This window comes from Lupinus angustifolius, chromosome LG01 (assembly GCF_001865875.1).
Source record: "Lupinus angustifolius cultivar Tanjil chromosome LG01, LupAngTanjil_v1.0, whole genome shotgun sequence".
NCBI classification, from domain to species: domain Eukaryota; kingdom Viridiplantae; phylum Streptophyta; class Magnoliopsida; order Fabales; family Fabaceae; genus Lupinus; species Lupinus angustifolius.
In genome coordinates this window covers 17,411,458-17,419,931 of record NC_032009.1, presented here as the reverse complement: position 1 = coordinate 17,419,931, position 8,474 = coordinate 17,411,458, and the positions used below count along the sequence as shown (strand labels likewise).

Here is an 8,474-nt window from a genome sequence, read left to right as displayed (position 1 = left end):
GCTTCTTTGGCTGTCATGGCATTTTGTATCTTCTCAAAGTGAACATCATCCACACATTGGTGGATCAGAAACAAAGCTTTGTTATCTTTCTTTTGTGCTTCTGATTGATCTAGTGACAAGACTCCATCTTGTACAACCTCAATGACTTCTTGATATCGAAACAGAACCTTCATCTGAGTTTGCCATCTATCCCAATTCTTACTGGTAAGAATAGGAAGCCCCATTGCTTGAAGATTATTGTTGTTTCCACTCATCCTTCAACTCTTTCACTATTCTGCTTCTGTCAAGCTTCTCCTCCAACCAGTTGATTCACACACAACTATCTCAACTCCCTTTCAATCAGATCAGCTTTTACAATTCGATTCCCACAGGACCTTGATTTGCCTTTGCTCTGAATACCAAATTTGTTGGGGCCTTTTGGCATACAACACCAAAACAGAGACTAGAAGAATGAAAGATGAAGAGAAATGAAGAGATTGTGAGTTAGAGAGAAGAAGAGAAAGTTATCTTGAATATTCCTCAATTGCATTCAAAGCAAATAGAAACTTGCCTTTTATAGTAAACCTGTCATAACTGAATTTTAAACAGATTTCCTAAAATAGTAAGTTTCAACTATCAACAACAAAACACTACTAAACAATTACAACTTGAATTAAAACCTATCTAATTTCAACAAACATTATGACATTCACACGTGATAAAAATATATATTAAGGAATACGTGGTTCTATTTCAGTTTCACTTCTTTCCGGTGCCCTTTTTCGTTGTCTTTCTGGTTGTCTTTGTTTTCACCCATACGAATCCCTTTATCTGTTGCTTGATGATTAGGAAGTCATTTTCCTCCATTCTCTATATGACACTACACTTTCCTCACTCAGCAACTATAATGCTTATGTAATTCTCACTTTGTACTTCTACTCATAAGATAGCAAATGAATGACATGACTTTTTCAACGCATAAGTGTCTCTATTTATAGAAGAGATTATGAGGAGTTATAACTTCTCCACTATCATGGAAACTACTCATTAAGTGAGAGAGGAAAGAGTTAACAATAGCCCCACTAGTTTGATCCATCAATTGCCAACCACCATCATATTAGACACTTTCATTCAAACTAGTAACTTTTAAGAACATAGACCACTAATTGTTGAATTAATCTAACAATCTTTCACTTGGTCCATGTGATGACTTGAAGATTCATAACTAGAATTGTGCACTTTAATTGAACCTTACAAATCATCATCCTTGATTAAAAGGAAGTGGTTGAATCATGGCGGTCACAAATTATGTGAGGCAACTTGATTCCTTCCATGTATCACAACCAACTCAACTCAATTAACTTTAATTTGAGTCTTCATTTACCTTTCGGAAACTCACCCAGATATCTATTAAAACCATACAAGTACATTCTTTAATATGGATAACCTAAACTTTAGTTACGGAAATTAAACTTTCATTGAATTCAAATGTGTCATACAATGATAAGCAAACGCCTATACATGTATATACATCAGGTACTGTCATATTAACAAGGACTTATCTATAATACTCATCCTTTCTACATGGCCAATGTAAATCTTAGGCGACAATCCCTTAGTTAACATATCCACTACCATTAGATTGGTACCAAAATGTTCTATATACATCTTCTCTTTTCGTACTTCTTTTTCTGAGAGGAACTTTAAACCCATATATTTGGTACCTCTAGAATACCTGTCATTCTTAGAGAAGAAGACAACTGCGAAATTATCACAATAAAACTTCAGTAGCCTAACTATATTGTCTATAGTGTCAAACCCTGAAGTAAAATTCTGCATCCACAATGCATGATTTGTGGCCTCAAAGCATGCCATAAACTTATCCTCCATGGTGGACGTATCAATTACAGATTGTCTACCACTTCACCATGAAATGGCTCCTCCAACCATTAGAAAGATATACCCAAATGTAGATTTCCTTGAGTCCACACATCCTGCATAGTCCGAATCTGAATAACCGACCACCTCAAGATGATCTAACCTTCTTTACGTGAGCATGTGATGTTCAAATATTTGAGAACCTTCTTTGCAGCCTTCTAGTGGTTCATTTCGGGATTACTTTGATATCGACCTAACATTCCAACAACAAAACTGATATTCGGTCGAGTGCATGTCTGAGCATACAATAAACTCCCAACCACTAATGCATAGAGAATTGATTCCATTCCCTTACGTTCCAAATTATTCTCTAGACATTACTTTTCACTAAATTTGTCCTTTTTCTAGATTAGAACTATGTTTGCGGAACACTTTTCCATTCTGAATCTCTCTAATACCTTATTGATATATCCATTATGAGACAATCCCAACAATCCTTATGATCTATCACAAAATATTTCTACTCTATCACATAGAATGTCTCACCCATATTCTTAATTTCAAAATTATTAGAGAGAAACTTCTTTACATCATGTAACAACCCTTTATCATTTACAGCAAGCTGAATGTCCTCAACATATAGGACTAACATTATAAACTTTATCCCACTAATTTTCATATAGATACACAAGTCAACAGTGTTTTCCATAAACTTATATGATGTAATGGTATCATTGAACTTTATATGTCATTGTCTGGAATGTTGTTTCAGTCTATTCATTGACTTATTTAATTTACACACTAGATTTTCCTTTTCTATGGTCACCAACCCTTCAGGTTGGTTCATATAAACTTTCTCGTTTAAGTCACTATTCAGAAAAGCAGTCTTTACATCCATTTGGTGAAGATCTAAGTCATAATGAGCCACCAAATCCATAACAGTTCTTAAATAATCTTTATTAGATATAGGAGAAAAAGTTTCTTTATAGTCAATGCCCTTTTTTGAGTAAATCCCATGGCGACAAGTCTAGCCTTATATATTTCAATGCTGCCTTTCGAGTCACACTTGGTCTTAAAGAGCCATTTACAACCAACTCGTTTTGAATCCTCAGGCAACTCAGCTAGATCCCCAACTTTATTATCGTCCATTGATATTAACTCTTCTTTCATAGCATTGAGCCACTTTTTAGAATGTCACTTTCCATGGCTTGTATGAAGGAGACTAAATCCTTATCAATGCTCAAATCACATTCATGTTCAAGTGAATATACAATATAATCTCATAAATAACTAGTCTTCTTTGCCTTTCAGACATTCTTAGTGTTATTTCTTGCTGTTCTTCCATCATTTGATTGTTAACGACTTTATTAATTGGCTCATTAACTATTTGTTCATCCTGTGGGTTTTGGATATTATCATGTTGTCTTTGTGTGTTATTTGGCGGCAATATAACCAGATGAACAACAACCTTGGTGAAAAATATTTATCAAAAGTCTCCATAATATCTACCTATCGTGATTTACCACTCCTACTAGTTTGATAATTCTCAATGAACCTAGCATTTCCAGACTCAACTATTGTCGTATTATTGTTAGGATAATAAAATTTGTACTCTTTTGATTACCACTAATGGTTCATGCATCAAAATTCTTTTCATGTGGGTTGTACACCTTTACTTCTGCTGGACAACTCCAAACATGGAGATACATAATGATCCTTAATGTGTACATCCACATAATGGTCTCCAACTAGGTTTCCTACCAATCGATAACTCATATGGGGTTTTAGGAACTGCCTTACTTGGAACTCTATTTAGCAGATACATAATGATCCTTAATGTGTACATCCACAATAATAAAGGTACATCACAATGACTCAACATTAACCTAATTATTTCCATTAAAGTGTGTGTTTGTGTGTGCCGAAATAGTATAACCTATACAATCTAGCCTAGCAACAAAAACCAAGTTCTTGGCACATTCAGGAATATAAAAACACTTTTATAGTTATAAATAGTTTCCACCATCTAGGATCAATCTGTATGTCCCAATTCCAGTAACTCGTGAATTCATTATGTTCCCCTTGTAAAGAAACTTCTCATTTTTCTAGGTTCAAAAAAATTGAAAGGAATCTCTGCATAATATGTGACACATGAGTTGTTGCACTAGAGTCTAAGTACCAAGTATTATTAGAAACCTTAGTAAGAAATAATTTATCTATAACGGAAATAAAATGTTTACCTTTCTTTTCGAACTTATCATTCCTTTAGGACAATCCTTTTTATAGTGCTCAGTCTTCTTACAGAAGAAGTACTTCACCCCTTTATGGATTTTCCCTTCCTTAATGGGGATTTTTTCCTTCCCCTTTCCTTTATTCATACTGCATGGATTGAATCTGCCGGTACTACCTGGCTCCTGAATGGACAAGTGAATGAAGTCATTCTTAATTCTCTTCAACCTCATCTCCTCCTGAACAAGCATAACATTTACTTCCTGAAAATTCCATTTCTTCTTTATGGTGTTATGTCACCTCCATTCCCATGCCTTTGATTTTCGCAGCCAGATTAGCCATGCTAGTTACATGATCATGAATGGGCTTCGACCAATCGAATTTCTTGGTCATCAACTCTGTCATGTGATTTCCCACCATAGACTTATCAGTAATGTCTTATTGGGAGTACTCCTTGATCATTCTCATAAATTCCCTTATATTATTCGTCTTAGGCATAGACAACTTGACATTGTCAAAGATTGACATTTTCATCAAGCTAAGACCCAACCTATTTGATCGCTCCCAAGCCTCATATAGAGTCTTGTCTACTTCCGAGCTAGTCTCACTTATGGTTGTTACATTATTCATATTGATGGCTAAGTCCAACTCCATAACACCTAGTGAGAACTGAAGTTGTTCGGACCAATCAGTATAGTTCAGTCTTTTGAACTTGACACATTGATTGCCTAAGACAAATGCATTGAATGAAGCTGAAATTAGACATGCTCACACTTTAATGTTTTGAATAAACCTTGATGGATTCAAACTAAATTTTATTTATACACTTAATTTATCTTTAAATAAAATTTAAATGCATTAAACATTTATTAATGATGCCTAATATTATTCTTAAATGAGAAATTAATCATACTCTTTAAATATGAATGTTATCTTTGGATAAACGCGCATAAACAACTATATTTAAAACTTTAATGTCATTATATACATGCAATGATCCATCATCGGGTGATCAAAATATGCTTTACAATTAATGAACAAACCCAATTTATTATCCTTATGACATCATAATCTTAATTACATGCAATGATCTACCTTTAGATGATCAAGATATGCAACATAACTTTAATTGTAATTAATATCAAAATTAATAATTAATTTTCTTCCAAGTATATTCCCTTTTTAGCGAGATAGTGATATTATTAAACACATGAAAATGTTACAACTTTTATTGAAATAATTAAATTTAGATTGAACTAAAATAGAACAATTTTGTAATTACTTCATTTGGTAACAGTAAGTCTTTGGTTCCATTTTAATATACTTACGATTCATTTCTAGGAATACAATGAATGTCATGATGTCCCTAACCGGTCTCTCATACCAATTGTTATTCTTTTAAAACTTTTATGAGTCTTTAATAGTTCATAAGAACCCTTTAATTAGGAACTTAACATTATGATATTCACATGTGATTAAAGAATAGATTAAGGAATATCTAGTTCTATTTCAGTTTCGCTTCTTTCTGGTCCATTTTCTGGTTGCCTTTGTTTTCATCTTCCTGCTTTCCCTTTCTGCGTTCCTTGATGATTAGGAATTCAGTTTCTTTCCTTATCTATATGACACTGCACTTTCCTTACTCAATAACTTTAATGTTTCTCTAATTCTCACTTTTGTATTTCTACTCATAAGATAATAAATAACGCCATGAGTTTTCTAATACATAAGTGCCTCTATTTATAGACGGGTTTATGAGGAGTTATAACTCACCCATTCTCATGGAAACTACCTATGAAGTGAGAGGGGATGAAGTTAACAATATCACCACTAGTTTGATCCATCAATTGTCAACCACCATTACATTATGCAATATCATTCAAACTAGTAACTTCTAAAAACATGAACCACTATTTTTGAATTAATCTAACAACAAACTCCAAGTATCCATCATCCATTTCTTCTTGCTGATAGAGCTCTTTTTTATCTGCAAAATGTAAAAGTTTTATTAAAAGAAAAGAGTTACTGATGCTTCAAAAGATGATTACAAAAAGTGCAAGACAAAAAACAATTACAAGTCGATATTGAGACAAGATATTGGTAGAACTCTTCTTGAGAGGTGTAAGATTGGACAATTAGGCTTGATGCCTATAAGGTTCTTTCATTAGTAAAAGATAGTATAGTCTTTCTCTATTATTTGTGACTATTTGATGTTGCTAAAGTTTCATAGGAAAAAATAATAAAAGGTTGAATTGTATCCATTAACTATTTGTTGGGAAAGCTTGAAATATGTTATTGTATTAGTCCCATATTATATAGTATTGAATAGAGTAGAGTAACCAATGTTATATATTGGACTCAAGTCCCTTGTTTAAATGTGCATCAGATAAAAACACCAAATAGAAACACCTCATGGGCACGTAGGCCCATGAGTATGCTAGAGTTTATAATCCTTATTCTATAATAATATATTGGTAGCCGCTAAACGCTCCTGAGGACGTAGGCATAATTGGTTGAACCCCGTTACCAAATTCTCTTGTTTCTTCTCTTATATTTATTCTATGCCTTTATTAGATTATTTAATTGTTTGTGGTCAATGTTGTGCAATGATCGCTTCTGCTACACTAACATATTTAAAAGAAATCCAATTTCAAATATATTTTCCAGAAGTAATCTATATAAAAAGAAATGGACAATGCAGATAAGACTGATAGAATAGGATAAAAGTATCCTTCCTTTACTGTAATTAGCTAATTAGTATGATACAATAGGATATTAGTATATTTCCTTTCCTGTAATTAGCTAATTAGTTTCCTGTAATTATGCTGTGCATAATTAGATAGTTGACTTTTGTGATATTGCTTTTGTATTTATATCAATTGCCAATGAATGAGAAATCAGCAATTCAAATTATCTAACATGGTATCACGACCTAACTACTGATCCTATATTGCTTCCGCCTTTCTCCTTCCAACGCCGGCATCCTCCTCTCTTCCTTGGGTCTTCCCGCCGGCCATTCTCCCTTTTTCTCGCAGCACCGCTCCTAGCTGTACCAGAGTCTACCACCCCGCTATCTCCAATAGCCACGCCGCACCACGCATCACCACTCCTAGCCATGCCAGCGTTCGCCGCACCACTGTCTAACACAGCCGCGCCGCGCCGCACCCATTGTGCCGTCCACAACCTCTGTTTTGGCCGTCGCTACAGCACCTGCAAGCACACCCTTCTACTATGTGTCTTCTCTTGCATCATGTCTTCCCCAAGCACCACCTCTGGTTCATCTTCATCTTCGGCAAAATCTGATTTTCATCCTGCACTTGTTGTTACCAACATCAGGAATAACATCCCCTTCAAGCTAGAGATGGAGAAGGACCACTACAATATGTGCGCTGAGCTTTTTAAGGTTCATGCACGTGCCACCCGTGTTCTTCACCACATCATTCCTCAACCCGGTAAAGAACGTCCTGCTCAAACCGATCCTGATCATGAAATTTGGAAAACCCTTGATTCGATGGTTCTTCAATGGATCTATTCCAATATATCCCTTGACATTCTCCAAACAATTATGGAGAAAGGGTCTACTGCTATGGCTGCTTGGAACCGTATAACTGATATTTTTTAGGACAATCAAAATTCCCGTGTTGTTGCTCTTGAGCAGGACTTCTCATCCACTCGCATGGAGGATTTCCCGAATGCATCTGCCTATTGTCAGCGTCTCAAACAACTTTCTGATCAGTTGAAGAATGTCGGTGCTCCGGTCAGCAGTCATCACTTGGTCCTTCAGCTTATCTCCAGTCTGTCTGAACCTTATAGGGGTGTTGCTACTTTGATCCGCCAGAGCAACCCCTTGCCTTCCTTCTTACAAGCTCGCTCCATGCTCACCTTGGATGAATCCGGCTTGGCAAAAATGCAAAGCACTGCCTCTCCTACAGCTTTGCACACTACTGCGTCCAGGGACCCCAATGACTCTTCTCAGCAACGCTCCAATCGTCGCGCCAACAAACGCTCTGGATCCAACCGCAATCGCAGTAATCAGGGCCGCTATAGTGGGCGTGATCAGCGCAGTGGCTCCCGGTACAATGGTACCTCTGGTTCCTCGGCTGCAGCTCCCTCACCGCCATGGCAACCACCTCCACAGACTTCTTGGAATCCCTAGGGTTGGACTCCCCCCCCCTTGGGCTATGCCTCCATGTCCTTATCCCTCATCTCAATAGACTCGACCCACCGGTACTCCGAGGCAACCAAGCATCCTAGGTGCACGTCCTCAGGCTCACACCGCTACAGCTAGCCACGAACCCACTGGCATTGCCACTGCTATGCACACCATGTCACTCACTCCTCCAGACAACACTTGGTACATGGACACTGGCGCCTCATCACACGCTGCTGCA

The 8,474-nt window shown here is 36.4% G+C and overlaps 2 protein-coding genes across 2 annotated transcripts in view; one reads left to right on the top strand and one right to left on the bottom strand.

The window, feature by feature from the left end:
* Nucleotides 1–4,506, bottom strand: part of LOC109356505 — a 5,568-nt gene extending 1,062 nt beyond the window's left edge. The window contains exons 1-3 of the mRNA XM_019599879.1: nucleotides 4,387–4,506; nucleotides 4,098–4,271; nucleotides 1,715–1,739 (exon numbers count right to left, since the gene is read on the bottom strand). Coding sequence (XP_019455424.1) covers nucleotides 1,715–1,739; nucleotides 4,098–4,271; nucleotides 4,387–4,506 — 319 coding nt within the window. The remainder of the gene's footprint in view (nucleotides 1–1,714; nucleotides 1,740–4,097; nucleotides 4,272–4,386) is intronic.
* LOC109356413 lies at nucleotides 7,199–8,239 on the top strand. Its single transcript, XM_019599769.1, has 2 exons — nucleotides 7,199–7,597; nucleotides 7,706–8,239. The coding sequence occupies exons 1-2, from the start codon at nucleotides 7,199–7,201 to the stop codon at nucleotides 8,237–8,239; spliced, it is 933 nt and encodes a 310-aa protein (XP_019455314.1).